The sequence below is a fragment of the Poecilia formosa genome, unplaced genomic scaffold, assembly GCF_000485575.1.
Source record: "Poecilia formosa unplaced genomic scaffold, Poecilia_formosa-5.1.2 Scaffold585, whole genome shotgun sequence".
Classification (NCBI taxonomy): domain Eukaryota; kingdom Metazoa; phylum Chordata; class Actinopteri; order Cyprinodontiformes; family Poeciliidae; genus Poecilia; species Poecilia formosa.
The window spans coordinates 139,510-159,725 of NW_006800524.1; the positions used below are offsets into that span (position 1 = coordinate 139,510).

The 20,216-nt window shown below is 37.5% G+C and overlaps 2 protein-coding genes across 5 annotated transcripts in view; both read left to right on the forward strand.

Annotated features, from left to right (window-relative positions):
* The window catches only part of LOC103129851 (La ribonucleoprotein 4B), a 36,971-nt gene extending 32,542 nt beyond the window's left edge, over positions 1-4,429 (forward strand). For all 4 annotated transcript variants that reach the window (XM_007541065.2, XM_007541066.2, XM_016665449.1 and 1 more), the window contains one exon: positions 570-4,429. In XM_007541065.2, the coding sequence (XP_007541127.1) occupies positions 570-899 (330 nt within the window). In that variant the 3' untranslated portion in view covers positions 900-4,429. The remainder of the gene's footprint in view (positions 1-569) is intronic.
* Positions 4,430-6,740: 2,311 nt separating this feature from the next.
* LOC103129853 (disco-interacting protein 2 homolog C-like) overlaps positions 6,741-20,216 on the forward strand; it is a 118,620-nt gene continuing 105,144 nt past the window's right edge. Inside the window, exon 1 of the mRNA XM_016665454.1 lies at positions 6,741-7,026. Coding sequence (XP_016520940.1) covers positions 6,948-7,026 — 79 coding nt within the window. The 5' untranslated portion in view covers positions 6,741-6,947. The remainder of the gene's footprint in view (positions 7,027-20,216) is intronic.

Genomic DNA, 20,216 nt, shown 5'->3' on the forward strand with positions numbered 1-20,216 from the left:
ACAAAGTTTATAGCTATCTACAAAATATTTTAATAAGATGTTAAAATAAAAACAAAAATAAAAGAACTTCATTTGCCAAGCCATACAGTTCTAGTTGCATTCTGTCTCAAACCTTTTGTAGTTTGTTTGGTCTTAAGTTAAATGGAAATTTTGGTATTTTAAGGACTAAAATTACAATAATTTATATAAAACTAAAATGAAGCAAAAGAAACATTTTCCAAATCAGTTTCTTTCAATAAAAAGCTTATGAAGCTTTAACATAAACTGCAGCTGTGTGTCTGTGTCTGGTGATTTTTTTGGTTAAAACATGTTTGTTTTTCATTCAGTGGGCAGAAAATCCAGAACCTTTTACTCAAGAAAACTACTCAAGTTAAACTAAAAGTTCAGCACAATAAAAATATTCCCAAGAGTACATTTTTTCCAAAAAATTACTGAAGTAAATGTAACTAGTTCCTATCCAACTTTCTGGCCCCCAAGTTTTTTTGGTCTTAAATTTAATTCCATGTCTCTTTAAAAATGTTTTAAAAAGTCCTAAATCTGATTTGGTGAAACTTTTTTCCTGCCGTCAGGAGCTGAGGAAGCCGTCCTATGCCGAGATCTGCCAGCGAGCGAAGGACGCCCCCACGCCGCTGCATTCAGCCCCCTCAAAGGAAGCCAAGCCAAGCTGCGTTGCCCCCACAGGCGAGGAGAGGAAGTGCAGCGACGCCTCCTCCGCGCCGCCAGGGGAGCACAAACCCAGAGAGACTTACCACCCGCCCTCCAGATCTGGGCCCGCCTCCACGGCTCGGCCCCTGAAAGAGGGTCGGAGGCCGGCGGGGCGCTGGGCCTCGCCGCCCCCCCACCCAGGGAAACCCTCCAGCAGAGACGCCCACCACACCCCGCCCAAATCGCCGCAGTGAGGCGGGCCCTCCTCTTCCTCCACTACGCTCCATAGAAGTCTAAGAAACGAGTCAGGGCTACTCCACTTCTCCCCCAGTATCACCAGTCAGCAACAAGCATAGAGGACGCCTTCTTCTCTGGATCAGGGCTTGCAGACATAAAGCACTTTACTGTGCATGTAGAGCACCGTCTCTTCTTTTTCTTCTGCTTCTTCTCCTTCTTTTTTTTAGTTTATTTATTTGATTTTTCAAATAATTTTCATTTATTTTCCCTCGTTTCTTTGCAACTGTCTGCCATTATGGCGGCGCGGCCCAAACGGACTTCGTTCTGGGATTTCATCATCGTTAAATTTCCCACTTATTTACACTAACTTTCATTATTTTCCAATGGGCAGTTGCTGTTGTCTGCCACTAGGTGTCGCCCTTTTTTCCTCTTTGTCTGGCCTGTAACGGCGGCCATCTGTCTCTGATTCAAACTTTTCTGCAGGAAAAAGCTGGGAGAAATCTGTCAAAAATCCATTGGTTTTGATCCGAGATGTTGGAAAACCACCTGGGAAAACTGTAACACTAGCTACCATTCAGCTGTTTGCAATTAATCGGAATATTCGGAAGACGGTGCTAGATTCCTGGGGTCAGTTACTGCGATTTTTCTCGGTTTATATCCACAAACCTTTGACTAACACAAGAGAAGCATGAGGGAATTTGGTCTTGATAGTTTTCCGGACGGCATTCCCAGCATTCAGTTGTTGTGTTGATGACTTCTTCAGGATTATCTGTTTTTTCCCGTTGAGGCGGTTGTTGTTCGTGAAGCGCTGGTTAGCGGATGGTGAATCCAGAATGTGTGAAAAGCTGGAATGAACCTGGAATATTTTCAGGGAAGCGGAAGAGATTTGTGTTGGCTTGCATGTTGAAGAGGCAGAAGCAGGTCGGTTCGGTTTTGGGTCGGTTCCTCCTGGATTCGATTCGCTTAGAGTGGGAAAACTCTTCCTTAAATATCATCTTAAGCACACACAGTTTGATTTTTTTTTTCTGGCCTCTTCTCTCCGGTTTTCTGCAAAAGGGAGCTGGAATTGAAGCACAGAGAGGGAATTTTTGTGATGTTCAGTCATTAGATTTGTTTACTGTAGCAGCCACTCTGGCAAAATCTTTAGAAAATTCAAATTTTCATGAGAAAGTAAATATTTTTGTTGTCGCGTTCCCATCCGGAAATAAGAACCGCGTCTCGATCAAGTCTTCCTCCAACACAAAATCCCACTAAAGGAAAACCGGAGCCCGTTTGGAAAAGGGAAAACCTTCTTTTTCATTTGTTTTTATGCTGCTTTTCATTTGGATACTTTTTCTTCTGTTTTTGTTTTGAAGGACTGAGACGCACTCGGATGGATTGATTTCTTTTTTTCCCTTATTGGTGGAAAATGACAAAGTTTCCATATCCAGTTATTTATAAAGCAGAGCTGTTTTTTCTTTTTTAGTGAGAAGATTTGGGGGGAATCCATGTTGAAGTCTCTGTACACATAAAACGTAAAAAAAATAAATAAAAATCCATCCAGTGTTTGAAAAACTTGAATTTTATTTAAACTTGAAAAATAACTTTGCCTTAACTTTTCTACAAGACGAGCATCGAGTTTTTATTTCTCCTCAAGAGGAAAAAAAAAAAACCCCCCCCGGATGTTAACGAGCTTAACGAAGCGACGCCGTGGAAAATATTTAGTCTTACTTTAGACAGAAAATCTGGCAGCGTTTACTTTTCTTTTCACTGATTTCTGTAAAAATTGTACGAAAGACAAAAATTTTTGTTCTTACTTTAGTTCCAGGTTGTTTGTTTGTTTGGTTTCTTTTTTTGGGGGGGAAACGTTCTAAACCTTGTAAAAATGCAACTAGTCCAAACTGTATTAAAATGTGCACTTTGAAGTATGTGCTTTGCTTGTACAGTTGTAAATACTCAGAAAACTATAAGAGGTACCTTAAAATGATTATAAAAATATATTGATCCTTGTTAACTATAATGTCGCTGGATGTAGGATATAAAAAAAACCACAAAACAAACAAAAGTGTTGTTGTGCTTTTGGAAAATAATTCTGTTTTTTTTTTAATAATTAGTTTGCAGAGTTTGATTTCTGCTGAAATGTTTTGTTTTTTGTTGGGTTTTTGTCGTCTGGCATTCCATCTTTGTTACCTTCGCCCTCTTCTTCCTCCTCCTGTCAAGCCGGCTTCTCTTTCACCGCATTCAGCTTCAGATTTTTGCCGTTTTTAACATAAAAAAAAAAATCTCCAACAAAAAAAAAAGCACTACATATTTATCTTTTTTTTACACATCAACTGGAGCCACTAATGCAGAATCTGCCTAACCCCATATAATTAGATTTAATTTAGAAGAAAAAAGCATTATGGCATCTGAACACTAAGACAACTGACTGCTTTTTCTGTGTTGGTAGGTTCGCCGTCCTTAAAGAATGAGTTTTAGGTGCAGAAAATATCTGAAATATACAATTTGCTTGGAAGTAAGACAATAAATGTGTTGGAAGCTTCATGGAAAAGATGGATAATAATCATTTAATTGTTTAAAACATTAATAAGATACAGTTTGAAAGCATTAGCAGAGTTGATTCATCTGGATCTCTTTTTTCATATTTTCCCATCCTGAAATTTTCCCGGAAGCTGTCGGGAACGTTACGGGAAAAACAGAAAATTTGAATCTGGTGAAAGAGAAACCCAACCCTTGGCTTTTAAAGAGTGATGCTTGATCCCCAAATCAAATTTTTATGTTTGTTTAAATTTTTCATGCCATCTATTTGTACAGCAGGTGGTGCAGGTGGTGAGTCGATTCAAAAGTTCTTGGGTTCTGATTTGCTGAAGGATAAAAACTTTTGTGCGACACAGAGAAAAACATTCTCCTCATAAATGTACAAAAGATTTAATTTTCAGGTTTCAAGGCTCAACTGGAATCAATGACTAGTTTGTTTTTGTTTTTTTGCTTTTTCTTCACCGGTGCCATCACACAGGCCTGCTGTTCATTTCCTGACTGAGCTGAAAACGTCTCATGATGATTATGTTGACGAGCTGAAGAGCGTCTGGTTGCATGTATCGGAGAACAAAACCAGAGGAATCCGAACTAATGAGGAAAAAAAAACTCTGGACCTGGAAGAAAAGAAAAGCTTCATATCGATCTTCTCATCTCACAGTGCCATTCTTCGGTTGGGTTTCTCTCTCGCTCTCTGGTTGCATATCTGACTTTATCAAAGACGTGACATTGGACTGCTTAATCGGCTCACTGTGGTCTAACTCATTAACTCTTCCTGAGCTAACAGCTGTGGACAATCGGGGGCTCGGACTGTTACCCCAGCGGGTCAAAGGTCGCAGCAAAGAGGGCTTCTTTCTTTTCGTTCTGTTGTTATTTTCTGGGGTTTGTGTTTTTTGTTTTTCTTCCATTGAGACTGGAATCAAGCGTACATGTCGGCTCTAGATAATTTAAGTTACTCTTGTGTCATGATGTAAAACTGTCTAATTTGGAGAAAAAAAATGTAGCTTACTGAAAAATAAAGATTTAGGCACTGTTGAAGAGCCAATGTCGTCTTCTCTGCAGAACTGGTTTTCTTGATGATTTTGCCTTTAAAAATGTTTTGAAAAAATCTGATTTGCTCTGAAAATAAGAAGCCACATACCGAATAGTAAGGTGGAAGGAATAAAAATCGCAGTTTTTAACGTTTTTAATGAATAAAAAGCTGAAAGGTGCGGCTTGCATCAGTATTCAACCCCATTGGATTGTTTTGGAGTAAATCTCTGAAATTTTATTCTGTTCTTTAAAAAAATGAATTAAGATTGAATGGAGAATTAATTTTCAAGTATGGACTTTGACTAGGCCATTCTAACACAAAGATACTTTGAGCTAAATGTCAATCAATTTAGTTCAATATTTTTTTGTTTTAAAGATGTGAGGTTTGCCTAATTTAAATAAACATACAGTTTTCAAATTTATTTAGATAGAAAAATAGAAAATTGTAAATAATACCAAATATCAATTTGTAACAACATGAGAATATATATATTTAATCATGTCAAGTAGAAGAAAAAAATAAAAATATTCACTCTGAACTCAGATTATTGTAAACGCCTTTTCCCCAACTCCCTCAAAATTTGGGGATGTTTAGTTCAAGTGATAATTTATTAATAAGGAATATATATATAAAAAAGAAAAATTAAAATGCACTGATTTTGAATTAGAAAAACGTCACTTTACTGGATTAACTGTTTATATTCTCTGATTTATCTGAAAAAATTAATCAGTTTGGTGTGAAATACTCCGAGTCGCCACCAGATGGCAGCAACCTTTCAGGACAGATTTACTTTCTTCCGGTTTTAAATTATGTTTAAATCAAACCAACCCTATATTAGTTCAAGAATAAACAACAAAACAGCGCACGGATGACGGATAATGATGTAAATGATGTAGCATGTAAATTATAAGTGATCTGATAAATTATATCTACTATGATAGGAAAAGTTGATGGTAAATATATGCAAACATACTTTCAACTGTGCATACTAACTTTTGGTTATAGCATCAAAAACAGTGTTTACACAACAGTTTTGTCCAATTTATTGTTAATTTGTAGATTTTCTTTATTAAAGTAGTAGTAAAATTAGTGCTAATTAATGACCAAACGTTTTAAATTAGTTTAGTATTAGCTTAGCGTTTTTGCGGAACCAGGTCAAATAGTTTCATCTTTCATGGTACCCACTTTAAATGGTAAGATGTTTATTTTCACTTCAACAACCACACTGTCTGAAGTTTGTTTCTGCTTTTACTTTTTCTGTTTATTCATAAATATCCAAAACTGGGAGGCAACAGGGATAAAACATCAGCCCATTTTATTTTCAGGTATTTTTGGAATAGGATTTCAACTGATTTCTAGTATGTGATGAATAAATAAATGTGGCAGAATTGGTAAATTAGAAGTAAGTTGTCAGAAATGTTAATTTGTTCCATGTATCTTTGTTCTTTATTCTATTTAATGATCTACAGACCTACAGTTCAGGTGGTCTTTGATGTCATAGGTAATGTGGCCATTATCTTATGAATAATATTTTTAAAAGATCTGTATATTTTTGATGAAAACTGTAAACACTTTGAAACCGTGAAAAAAGAAAAATTGACATCTGGCGCCCCCTGGTGGCTCATTTTTCGATCCATTTATAAGGTGTATTTTTTCACATCATTTTTCCTGGAAACACAAAAACACACTGAACATATTCTTCCCTTTAAACTGGGAAAACAAAGATGCAAGATCTAATACTGTTCATAGTCTCTCTAGTCCTCCAAATTATACCTGCAAGTAACACAAAGTTAGGAATAATTCACAAGAAACTAAACAGGAAATGCAATGTAATTTCAATCTCAAACTAAAAGCACAAGAAGCGGATTTATTTATTTATTCTTATTCTTATTCTTATTTCATAATTTCATCTTTTATATAATCGGATAAGGAAGAAAATTACTAAATAAAGAATTTGTTGGCAATAAAAACGTCAATAAGAAAAAATAATCCATTCATTTTTTTATATATTTAATATTATTTGTACTTATTTTATTTAATGCAATATATTTTGCTAAATATTGTTACATTTGCTAAAAGTTGACTAATTTAACAGTTTTTTTTAAATCGCTACAGTGATGTTTGTAATGTTTTACTCACACACAAAAACTAAAGTTAATGATGTAATGATATAACTTAAGCTTAGAAATCACACTTTTGTCCTTGTTTAAACGGTTTTCCTACTTAACCGAAATTCGGGATTTATCAGAAGAGCTACAAGTGTCTGACTTATTTTGCCGCTCTTATTTTGAAAGCCGGCTCACCGGAAGTCTCTTCAGCCCTGCGCTAGCTTGGCGCTTGTTTTGCGGAGTCTCCGCGGCCGCACACGGAGCCACACGCTCAACGCGGACTCGGACCGACTTTGGATTTCTGCTTCTTTTTTTCCCGGGGAGTTATTCGGAGGAAAAAAATCCTGTAGGGACAAAACAAGGAGTAAAGAGCCGGAAAAAAGAGCTTAAAGTCGGTTTGTGTCGGAGGAATGGCGGACCGGGACCCGGTGCCGCTTCCTGCAGAGGTTCGGGCCAAACTGGCCGAGCTGGAGCTGGAGTTATCGGAGGGTGAGTAGGGGGATTCCCCCCGCTGAGCTCGGTTCTGGTTCTGGTTCTGGTTCTGCTGTTCTGATGGGATGTCAGCTGTGAAGTTTTTTTTCTGCTGCGGGTTGGAAAAGTCAGAAGTTCAAGTCCGGCTTAATGAATTCACACATGGCGCTGATTGATGGAGGGATGCAGAGGATGTGCTGGCGAAGCTGTTTGATTGCATTTGTTTGCAAAAATAATATTTAATGCGGTTTAAAATCAGTGATTAATGAATATTTTTGGAATATGAATTTAAACCCCAACTTTTTAATTCACGCTTTCTGCATGTTTTTTTTTTTTTTTTTTTTTTTTTTTTTTTAAGAAATAATCAGCTGTATATGATCTAAAACAGGAGTGGACAAACTTTTAAAAAAAAATCATTTTAAACAATAAAATCACCAAAAATGTTGCAACTTTTTAACTTTTTTTTTTTATTGAACAATAAACTCATTTTAACATTTGATATTCCACTTCCGCTTATCGGCAAGCTAATTTACGTATTGGCTAAATATTTAGCTTGAACCTAAATATTTAGTTATTAATATTTATTGTTAATGTTTCGGTTGGCAATTAAATGCTTGAAACTAGATATTTAGTTTGTTAACCCAATATTTATTTTAAAAGTTAAATATTTAGCTTAGACTTAAACATTTTGGCTACGAAGTTAAATATTTAGCTCCTTGACCAAGCTAATAGTTAGCTGGTTAGCTTTGTTAGCTTCCTAACTAAAGCTAATTTTTTAGCTCAGACTTAAACTTTTCAGTTAGGAAGCTAAATAAGCTAAGTATTTAGCTTATTTAGTTAGTTAGTTAGTTAGTTAGAAAGCTAACTACATACCCATTTAGCTTGACTAAATATATAGTTTGTAAACTAAACATTTAGCTTGTGAATTACATCTTGTGTTTGGAACTCTGACATTTATAAATGTATGAATAACATTGTACAAATATGACTTTGAAAAATGAACATTTGCATTGTTTTGTCTCTAAAGCCAAAATATTACTGTTAAGTTTTTACTGTGTAACTTTACAAACGGAACCGCATAGCATTTAGCCAGACTTTAATTCAGCAATTAAAAGCAGAGCTGTGTCAGTAGCTCCATTTCTATTACATATATACGCAAAACTTTGTCGATAATGTCGATAAAAGGCAATTTAGCAAACGCGGTGTTTCCATTAAATAAAAAATGATTAAGCTTGTTGATGCGATAAATCATTAAGAAAACCTGCCTCCAAATTACTTCCTGTCCTTTTCTTCTTTGTGGTTTCTGCCAGTGACAACATCCTGGTTGTTGATCATGTGACTCATGTGACGCTAAAAACGTATTTTTAGGAAAATGCACTAATTTCCAAAACTTTTTTTATTGAAAAATTTTCAAAAAATTTTCAAAAAATTTGTGTTCATTTATTTACGAAATGTCAAATTGCATATTGATGTATATGTATATATTAATTTAAAAGTTGTCATTTTGTCATGGTTTATGTAATTCTTGAGTTGTGGTCCAGGATGGCTGCAGAAAATCATTGTAGTTGTCCTCAAATGGCCCCCGCGCCTCACTTTGAACACCATTCATGTAAAACATCCAGAGAAGAAGTTTCCACACCTAAAATTTGGATTTGAATGGGGAGGAAAAAAAGAAGCAAAGAAATAATTAGTCACATACACCCTGCAGCCAGGTGGTTTTTCTAAAGGAAGAATCTGTTTTTTATCATCCAGTTTGCAGACTCGGGTTGGTTTTCTAGATGCAGAGATGCAGTCTTGGTATTGATTTTCTCATTAGCTCTCCCTCCTCCCTGCTTGTTTCTTTTATTTTTTCCCAGATTGATATGTCGCTCTGCTGCAGCCTCTCTCTGTGTGTCAGTGTCATATTTCAGCTGTTTTCCCTCCTGGAGGGACTCAGCCTTGTAAGGAGAAAACCAGAGGAAGGGGAAGTGTGTATGTGTGTTTTTCTTTTTTTTTAAACAGCTGAAATGCAGAGGAGTTTAAAAAAAAAGGTGACACACTTTCATGTGAAATTTCTCTTTATGTAAACAAGAGAAATGGGGTCAGATGCCCCGTTGCATTATTTACATGCTTAGCTGACGAATGCAAAGCTTTGACCCAATTTTGCAACCCCCCTCTGAAGCCCCTCGTCGCAGGATTCCTGCACCGCCTCGGAGAGACAGAAGACGCCCTTGAGCAAGGCATTACACCCTGGTGACTCTGGAGGAGCAGCAGAGAGCGATACGGCTTAAAAATATCAGATCCAATTTTAATCTATTTTCTTCTAGCTTATTTAAAAAAAAAAAAAAAAAGAAGCGTATTTGAGAGTAAATATTTTCAAAAATATCATCTATTCAAATCCTCCCTTCTGTGAGTTATGTGATGGAGTAATTATGAGACAGAAGTCGTAATATTAGCAGAACTAAAGCGCAATTTTAGCAGAAAACTATGAGAAAAAAGACGTTTTAATTGAATTAACTTCCACGAAATCAACTGAAGAAGGTAAATTTCTAACTATTCAGAAGTTACACTAAATTCTAATGTTTTGTAAAGTTTTATTGAAATTTCAAATTTTTATTTTTTTATTTTTGACATTTATTTCTAAGGAAAGAAATTAGAAATTTTCAAAAAGTGGCTTATTTCAATCATCCCTTCTCTGAGTTGTATGACAGCGAATCAGCGCCGGTATGCGGGCGTTTTTTTTAATTTATAAGCATAGAGTCGTAATATTAACTCAATAAAGATGCAATTTTACTAGAAGATTGTCTTAAAATTATGAGAAAAAAGTCGTTTAATCAGAAGAAACTTTGATAATTTTGTTATTTGTGTTTACCTTCCTTGGAGTTACCAAGGAAGATAAATCTGTTGTTTTGAAGTAACATAATAGTGACGGTATAACAATAATGATGCAAGAACACATTCTCAAAAATCAGTAGACTTGAAGTTCTTATTAACATTTAACACTGGCAATGAAAAATATTTTAAATATCCAAAATAAATAAACAAAACTAAAGAAATAACAAGTAAGGTCAATTAAAAAGTGTCTGTAAACTAAACTGTCCTTCAAAAGAAGCTCTACTTCAGACCAAAACACTAAGAATTTTATCATCCAGTTTTTGGTAGAAAGAGAAAAACGGTAAATCATGCAAATGATAATTATTGATTTATCACACAATTAATTGGTTTATTGTTTATTGGGACAGGCTTACGGTCTGTTCTGGTATCTGCTGCTTTTTTTTTATTGATCTGTGGATTTGGGTGCAGCCTGACCTTTGGATGGTAACTTTATTGCTCAGAATGAATAAAAGCTTTCACCTTATCTGTTAATGTGAATCAGGATTTTTACGGTATCTGACTCCTAAACGGAAAGCAGGACTAATGACTGATGTTTCTGACTGTCGATCTGCGTAGATTTGACTCCATTTCTAACTTTAAACACCAAACATGGTCAGATTACTTACAAAAAATGTAACTTTTTAACGATGTTCGGTTAAACTTGGAAGCTGCAGCGGACTGTTTGTTGTTCTCTAATATTTGATTTTAATTGTTTTACCTTCCAGTTAAGCTGCCATTAGTCTCCAACATAACCATCGCCGTCAGGTGAAGCACTCAACTCCAAAAAACATTGATATTTTCAATCGGTAAATGATTTTTATGGATTATTTTCTGAAACTTTTCAATAAAATTTCCAACAGTTGTCTTGCTATTTGGTGTGTGCCCACTCTGCTGTCTGCAGGGACAGGTGCCTGCGTCTGTGGGTGTGTACGCGCCGTCATGTGTGGACAAAACTAGCAATTTACTGTCAACGGAGCCACTTCATACAAGGTTCCGAACAGTCGACCTAGAGGCATGCCTGATTTTAGTAAAACGCTGATTAACAGGTTGAGTCAGGTGGGTTAAAGCAGGAAAATATCTAAAATATGGAAGCATTTATTTAGAGTTTTATGAAATTGAACAAACTCATAATTTAATCTATTAGGGATGCATTTATCCACTTTTTTTGCAACCGATATCTGAGATTTAGTATTGGCTTTACTAATCCGATGCAGAAAAACAGTGCTGAATTGATTTAAAATGTTTCTGAATTACAAATTCAGCAACTTAAACACACCAAGAGCTTCACAGGATCGGGCAAACATGTAAAAACAACTTTTAATTTGTTCAGTCAGTGTAATTATGAGTAAAGCAGTCAGTGGAAAGTGAATAATAAGCAGACAAAACAATAGGTTGAGTTCTTTGCTCAAAGATAAACAGCTGCAAAGCTTCGATCAAATTGTTCAGAAAGTTCAATTAAAAATGGTAAATGGAGTGGAAAAAGCATACACTGCAAAAACACAATCTTCCCAACTTTTGCTGAAAGGTTTCTTGTAAGTTTTGTCTTTTTCAAGTGTACTGAGAAATTTGCTCTGGAAACCAAATCAAAAATACTTTGTAAGATGTTGTGTTTTTTGCAGGGTAGATTTAGACTGACTAGATCTGCCCTTATTGTCACAAAAAAGACTGATGCAGATATTAATATCTGATCGGTTCATCTCCATAAACCCAAAATGATTCTGTTGTATTGAGAGTTTAAAGATTAATAACTGAAATCAATAAAACAATCTGTTGTTTCTACGTTGAAGGTGAAACTTTCAGATTTTCCCAGCCTTGTTGTTGTCAGTTTTACGGCTGAAGCGTCTCCTCTTGAATCACACCGCCTCACCTCTAGGCCCACCGTTGCCATAGCGATGTCATTTCCTCTCCTCCACCCTGACAGAGGGAAAAGCTCGTTTGGAGACCATAAAATTTTTTTTTTTGATGACTCACCGGCAGTTTTCCCCTCCAGGTTATCTGCTCCCAGGTTTTCCAGTGAAACCAGCTTTATTTGGGTGGCCCAGAAAAACACTCAAACTTTATGGAGTTTTTTCTTCCTCTAATATGAACAGCAGGAGCAAAACAGACTAACAAAGCTAAAGTTAAAGCTAGCATGAGCTAGCATCCCTCCTCCTGTTGTTGTTGTTGTTCACATGTTCGTCATCGGCTGTCAGCCATCTCCTCCGGCCCGGTGGCTTCTCGCATTAATATTCATCGGCCCGCGCTGTCAGCCTGCCGGCGCAACAAATCTGAGGGGTGAAAATGTCAGTAGGGCAAGCAGACGTTTATTTCAGGCCGAAGACAGGTTGATGTCTCCTCAGGAAACGGCCCGGATGTGAAGGGAAAGAGGAATCAGTGGCAGATTCACCAATTAGTACATTAACCTGAAGAAAAACCCAGTTTACTTTTCCTGTCTGCCATTTTAGCTACTCAACATTTCAACAGCTTCACATGCAGAAAGGTCTTAATTTGCTAATAAATCACCATGCCTACCAGTTGGTGTTGGACATGTTTGGTTAGCGCTCATGTTTGGTTTTCTTCAGATATGGCTCTGTCGGACGTCTTTTGGTTCCTTTCAGATGCAGCTTTAAAGGGATCCACGACTCGTTGAACATGAACATCTTGTAATCTTCCTTTTAGCCTAAAAGTTGTTGTTTGAGATGCATAAAAACTCATAATTACTCAAAAAATTGTACATCTTTACTATATTTTTCACCCATTTTTTTTACTTGTGCAATGCATTCTGGGCCGATGATGCGGGTAGCTTCAGTCCACAAAATGTCAGGATTGACGCAAAGTTTTAATGAGCTGTTATACGCAAGATATCAGTTGAAACAAAAAGACAGACTTTTGAGCTACTGTTTACTGTGCTAGCTAGAGCTAACAACATGAACAAGAGCTAACACCATTAGCTATAGCTAAAACTATTAAGAGGAGCTAACACATTTAGCAGAAGCTAACACATTTAGCAGAAGCTAACACATTTAGCATGAGCCAAGACATTTAGCATGAGCTAAGACATTTGGCAGGAGAAAGGTCATGCCACCACTTTGGAAGTATTTCAGATATTGAAAACAAAAAACTAATAGATAATTATCAATATCAACTGATATGAAATGCTTATGTCGTGTTAAGTTTTTAAGGATCTATCCTAGTTTATATGCCAGTTGTGATATCTCCCTTTTCCTCTTAAGTAAAATTTTGTTTTTTGAGTTCTGGGCAGTAAAACCACCAATAACTCACTGATTCATAATCCTACTGTTCGTTTTTATTCAACAACTGTTGTTGACCGTTAACGAGGGCTGGAAGTTGTGTTTGTTAGGAAAAACGTCCCTTGTTTTTACCCTGTCCTGTGGGATAGTGTTAAATTAAATCCTGGGAACTGCCTTTGCGGCAGCTTGAGGTTTCCTCACTGCTGTTGGAAAATTTCTCCCAACGGCCGCCTGCTGCCCTGCAACTGTTGCCCCGCCGTGTTGCCTGTCAGGGAGGTGATGTCATTGCTGGAGCAGCTGGGAGGACGGGGAGCGGAGAGAGAGAGTTTTTCACTGCGTTTCTGTCGGATTGCATCATGAAGCGGCTCAGTCTGCCACTTTCAGCTCACATGTTCCCGTTTTCCTGCCTCCGGTTGCCTGTTTCCAAAGCAGCAACGCCTCATTTTGGGGTTGCCACTACGAAAACAAACAGTCGATTGGGGGAAATGCATAAGGATGTGTTCTCGGATCTGTCCAGGTTTACAGTGTGTGACCTCCTGACCTCTCTGCTCCCACTCGCCTCTTCTCTGTGGTTGATTAGCACTGGCTGTGTCTCAGTGTCAAAGTTTCGGTTGTGCATAACTTTCCAGTCAGTCCCTAAGGTCTTTATTTCTCTTGATCAGTCATCGTTCCTGGAGTTTTTTCTTGGCTAGTGATCTTGGATGATTGCAGTTGCTGAACTCCGTCCAAGTTGGCCTTTCGGGCCTTTCGTCTGCAGCCTGAGTCGCCACTTAATCCGTTTAAACAGTTCAGCTTTATTGGATTCACTTTAAGGGAGCGGGACGGAAGATGCGGCCCATCCTCTTTGGGCCGTATCTTCCGGCCCAAAGAGGATGGGAGCATCCTGTTTGGGCCGGAAGATGCGGCTGGAAAAACGTGACAATAAGAAACTATTTATTACTTATTTTTTAGGTGTGTCACAGCAGTTACAGTCACACAAACTCAAATACTTCTCTTGATAAACATTCCCATTTGTAATGCTCTTCTTTCGGACTCCAGTCACATAAAGAAGTGTGATTTGCATCATTAAACTGCACACTAACTATGTTTAATCATATTTCCTGATTTATTGGTATTTATCGATGCTTTCATTGATGAAACAGTGGAGAAAACTGTAAAGCTAACTATCCCAAACATCATTAATACATAGTTCTCATGTGACGTCAAACTTACGGGAACCTTGTAGCTGACGGCCATCTTGGTAGGCATCCATAAATAACTGTCATGGCCGTTGCTATGACAACAGTATACGAGCCACATTCTTTGTCTCTGTCCGATCCCGACAGCAGCGACTTTGTTGACATATTTCTCTTGCACATTGGTCAAAATTTCAATTTAATTTCTTTTTGTTAGTCATCTACGCTTTGCCTACCAAGATGGGAGTTCCGTGGCGCACATCTCTTCCAACGTTTAGACTTGTGGGAGCTATGTACAGGAATATATTATGACGACAATAAACCAAAGGTTTCAGCCATATCGTCCAACCCTAGTCTTGTATCAATGATATAAAAGTCAGATAAATGTGACTTGATTATTCAGACGCTTTGAAATGACGCTTTGAAAACTATCAGATACAGTTTAGCTCCTCTAATGAACCTGAAAAAAATCAGCATTTTTTTGAGTGAAAAAATCAGAATTGGTCTTGTAAAAGTTGGATATTAGGACAAAAAAATCAGACGTAGGTTGCTGAAGCCTTGCAGATTGTTCGTCTTTTTATGATACACTGTGACTCTCCAGCTTCTCCAAACGAAGAATAAAATCCAATTTGTTCAAGGCAGCAGAGTTTGGTTGTTCTGATATTTGGAAAGCAAAGAGCCTGTAAAGCCTGTGGGAATCTGCTGAAGCGAAACTCTGTCACACTTTCTGTTCTCCTTATGTAAACAAACTGTTCCGTAATGTTGAAACTGTGAAATAACTTAAAATTAGCAGACATAGAGGATGTGAAGTCACATGCTTTAAAACAGTCCAGAATGCTTTAAGACATTATTTTTGAGAAGGGTTGATTCTGATTTATAATATTTTCTAAGCTATAAATGTCCAATAATGTCATGTTATCAAACTCTACTTCGATATGAAAGCATAATGACTTGCTTACAAAAGTTATCATGCTTTTTTGACTTATTACCAGATGTAAACATTGCAAGAAAGGTATTTTAATGTTTTTCCTAATTGAAAGTATTTTTGTTTCTTAAATCTAAGGTCAATCTCACTAATCAGAAATGAAATCCAAACAAAATCCAAAAATGTAGAAATCCTGATTTTAAAAAGAAATGCTTCCATGAAGTTTTCTTCAAAACTTTTGCTTTTAAACTCAAAACCAGAAAGAAAAATCGAAGTTTGCCAAGTAATGTTAGTCAGAGACTCAGTCAGGAAATGCTGAGTCACTGGTTGCCATGGTGACTCCCACCTTTTTGTGATGACAGAATCGGTGAAAATGATTCTGTCATCACTTTAAACCGTTTTAAAGTTTTTCTTTAAAACGGTTGTTTAATTTAGAACCAGGAAGAAAGAAAAAACCTGCTGAGTAATGCTAAAGTCTTGGTTAGTTGAACATAACTGTACCACTTAAGGCTCCAATTATAGATGCCCGTTAAATAGTTCAAAAATATGTTATTACTTCATCTCTAAATGCTTTATAAATAATGAATACATGTTTATTATGTATCAAGGATGAGAAGGAAATAAAATCTACTGGTTTCTTGCCAAATAGTCAAATTTGTTCACCAAAATAGTCGATCTGCAGTTGAACATTTCAGACTACCTTTTAAGCATAATAAAGGTCCTTCTCACTCTTAATTAATGCATAATAAACTGTTGGTAATGGTTTCTAAAGTGTTTATAGATGAATGGATAATAAATCTATAAACTATTTATGTTAGCCATCCATAAGGGGAGCCTTATAGTAAAGTGGTACCAACGTAACATTTCTTTTGGTTTTAATTAACTAATTGCAATTATGTTGAACTTGTTGAAAAGAAAAAAAGTTATGTTAAGTTAATGATTCATTTCTTTGAGTTTTCCTTATTTGCATGCAGATGTGAAAGTTGAGACTTGAGTTGAACTTTTGGATGTGGCTGCTGATATCGATCAGGTCTCTGAAAAAGCCGCGTTCTCGTAATCGTTTGAAACTAATGGCTTGTAAAAGTTCGTGCCTCGCTGGTTTATGGACACGCAGCGGAGTCGGGGCCGGCCCTGAACATTAGGAGGCGAGCTGCAGAGAGCGATGAACTCCATCTGTTTCCCAGCAGAATAAAAGCACCTCTCTTCCTTGTCTTATCCCAGGAATCTGCCTGGAATTGCCCCCATCTTTGACTGCATTCTGCAAGCCGGTTTCAGCCACTTTCCTTTTTTTTTTTTTAAGATTAGAGCATTGGCTTTAGGAGAAACAGGGGGTGGATAAGGAAAGCATTGTGCTGCGAACGTTAACAACGCCACGGCTAGTTAAAGGATTTTGGCTCCAGGTTCGTCTCTTGGAACGCTGGAGTGATAAAATTTTCGTTGGTCCAAACAGCCGTCCAGGAAAAGCTGCCTGCCGGATTAGTTAGAAGATGATTCTAACATCTGCAGGAATGAGCTGCTCTTTATGCTTGAAACATCTGGATTTACCTGCAGAGTTTAGCATGATAGCTATCTGCTTTCCAGGCTAAAACAGATCAGATCAGAGTGCATGACTGGAACGTTGCAGAAAAAAGAAAAACAAAATCCACCTCCACTGGAGCTGCTGCTTCTGCCCAAAAAAGTCCAGATCTTGGCCTGAGGCTCAGGGACATACTGAACTGACAGAGCAGAACCAGCCGCACAGCTTTGAGCCTCCTGTATACAAACCACGTCGATTGTCCCCCAGAGTGATGGATCCGACCCCCGGGGCCGACTGGTGGGAGTCTGGAGCGCAGCCAGGGCTGGCTGGAGGTTTACAGAGCTCCAGATGGCGTCTTCTCCATTTATAAATAAAATTACCTCTGCACATCACAAACACTTTGCTCCACAGTCTGCCTTGTTTCACCTTACAGGGGACCTGTTATGCAAAATTCACTTTTTGCATGTTTTTGTACTTTCATTTGGGTTTCTACTGCTTCTAGAAACAGACCAAATGCTTAAAAAGAAACACACAGCTATTTTTTTTATCAATAAGTTTTTTGGTGTCTGGAAAACAAGCTGTTTCAAAACCTTCCAATTGTTGAGGTACTGCACCGTTACCTAGCAACCCCAGATGAGCCCAGGCTGTTACCTAGCAACCCAAGCTGAGCTCCAGCACAAGACAAAATGCATACAATTGCCAGTTAGGACAAACTAACTACTTTATACTTTAAACTTTATACAAAGTGGCCGCTTTTCAATAACATTAAATGGTCCCTATTGAGCAAAATTAGCATTTTGCATGTTTTTGTACTTTCATTTGGATTTCTACTGCTTCTAAAAACAGGGTTAGGGTTAAAAACAAAACAAAACCAAAAAAAAAAAAACCACCCAGCCGGTTTTTGGCAATAAGTTAATGTTTTGTGGTACATGGAAAACAAGCCGTTTCAAAAACCTTCCGATTTTTAAGCCACAGCACCGTTACCTAGCAACCCCAGAGGAGCTAGGTTGCTAGGTAACTCAGCTTAGGTTACCAATCAACCTAAGCTGAGCTCCAACACAAAAACAAACACATAAATCCGCCAGTTAGGACTTCTGTAAAAAAGTGCAAACTAACTTCTTCATACTGTGTATTAAATGTTTGCAGCATTTTTCAAAATGGCGTCTTTTCAATAATGTTAAAGGAGACCTATTGTACAAAATTCTCATTTTGCCCAACTCAGCAGTTTTTTTGGCAATTATGTTTTTTTGGTGTCTGGAAAATGAGCTGGTAAAAAATCTTTTGTATTGTTAAGACGCTGCGTTACCTAGCAACCCCCGTTGTTAAAGGTAAAGTGAAGCACACAGATTGAAACTGAGGTAAACTCAGGTGTACAGTATTTCACATTAGCACTTATACTGTCACAATAATCAATAAATCAATCAATTAATGTTTCCATCTATGTCGTGTTAGTAAAGCAGAAGGATTGGAGTGAATTTGAAGTGCAGGCCTCAGAGCAGCAGATGACCAGGGATGCAAATTTACTGACATCATGTAAATTTGCATCTTCCAGGTGCAAAAGTCAAGTTTAAAGACACAACTTTTAGAAATATTTGACATTTTTAGAGAAGTTTTCTCCTTCTTCATGTTGTGCTTCAGTTTAACTTGTAATTTAAAAAGCTGAGATAGTTTTTATTTTTTGTTGTTGATGAATTTTGAGTGGAGGATCAAGCTAATTTGCATTTCCCTGCTGGCGGAGCTCCACCACCAGGAGGGTTGGATTTATCTTAGTGCGATCAACATGGACAAAGGGAGGAGCCGCCTCTGAATGGAGCAGAGAAAATTAACTTGAATGAGCTGCAAGTTTGAGTCTTAAAGAACCCGAGAAGTTCAATGCTGGAAACCTGAACAAGCTTTTCTTGTTAAACTTCAGGATGTGTGAATGTTCGAAGGGCAGAAATACTGCAGAGGACCTATTATGCAAAATTCAGATTTTGCATGTTTTTGATCTTCCATTTGGGTTTCTACTGCTTCCTAAACCATCAAACCGGTTTTTGGCATTAAGTTTTAGTGTCCGTTTCAAAAACCTCTGGATTGGCCCGTTACCTAGCAACCCCAGGGAAGCACAGCCCTGTTACCTGGGAACCCAAGTTGAGCTCCAGTACATTTGGTCAGCTGGTTTAATGACTGCTGGAAAAAACAAGTGTTTTGCTGTTGACTTACGATCTAGAAATCACTTTGCTGTATTCTTTTTGGTTGTGCAGGATGCTCTACTTCTGCTTTTCAATGATGTAAATAATAATAATGTATCTATTTGCAGCCATTTTTACGTGCGTGTTAAAACGTGGAGTTTGGGGATGTCGCTATCAGCAGCTTATTTGGATATAAAGAGACAGAGACTTTATAATGGCTCAAAAGAACTACACAGATTAACATCTCATTATTTACGAATGATTTGGTGCCAAAAATGCAATGAACGTTTTGTATTACCTATAAAGACATTCTAACCTGTTAAATAAAGCCTAATAGGTCACCTTTAAAGGGCAACATCACTTTAAAGATGAAGTGAACTCCACAAACAATCACTCAAATGGAGATTATCGCCCCCGTTTTGATTTAAAAACGTCCGCACCTGGAATTGATCCAGATTTTTAACTCAGTTTTTCCTGCAGTTAATCCTCAGAGTCGCTTCCTTAGAGTCCAAACTCTCCAGTGGCATGCTGGGAAACATTTCTGACCCTTTTGAAGAGGAGTGAGAACCTTTTTGACCCACTTCATCTATTAACATCTATTAACTCTCAGCAGAGGGAAGTCGGCGTCGTCATTATCTGCATCCTTCTAACCGGCACCGTGATGAAGAAGAGTGATTTATGGATACCCTTCGTCCCGCTCACAGCAGGGATGAAGGATGGGATTACCTCTTTTTTTTGCTCCTTTCAGGTTTAAAACGGCTCAGGCAAACACACCCACATCTGTTTGTTTATTGGTGAAGTCGTTTGGCTTTCATTGTGCGATCCGTTAACTTTTCTCCGCCGTTTAGAAGGAAATGTGTTGAACTACATAACGGCAAATATTGCCTCAGATTATGAGGCGACGGTGTGTTCGACCAGTTTAAGCCTCTGAAATGCGTTGCGTAATTCTGGCCTAGTTTTAAAATGATGAGGGTTATGAACTTTTCAGCATGAGGTCATACGGAAACTTCTCTGGTTTTAACGCTGATGCAGGAAGAACCAAATTATCTTTAATCCAGCAGTTTAAGGATAAACAGATGACCTCATGTAGTGAGAGTTTTAGTTCCTTTCCTGGGAGTTGTTCGAGTAAAACCCCAAGACTGAGCCCCCAGCGTTAAATTTAGCATAAAATCAACTTTTTCACATGTTTTTCTACAATAACTTGGCTGTTTTTGGTAGGGATATTATATAAAAAATCAACACAAAGTAGCACAAAACTGTGAAACAGAAGGAAATTATTCATATTTTTCGTCTTTTTTACTTTTTAAAAATCAATAAAATCCTAATTCAGAGTTTTAG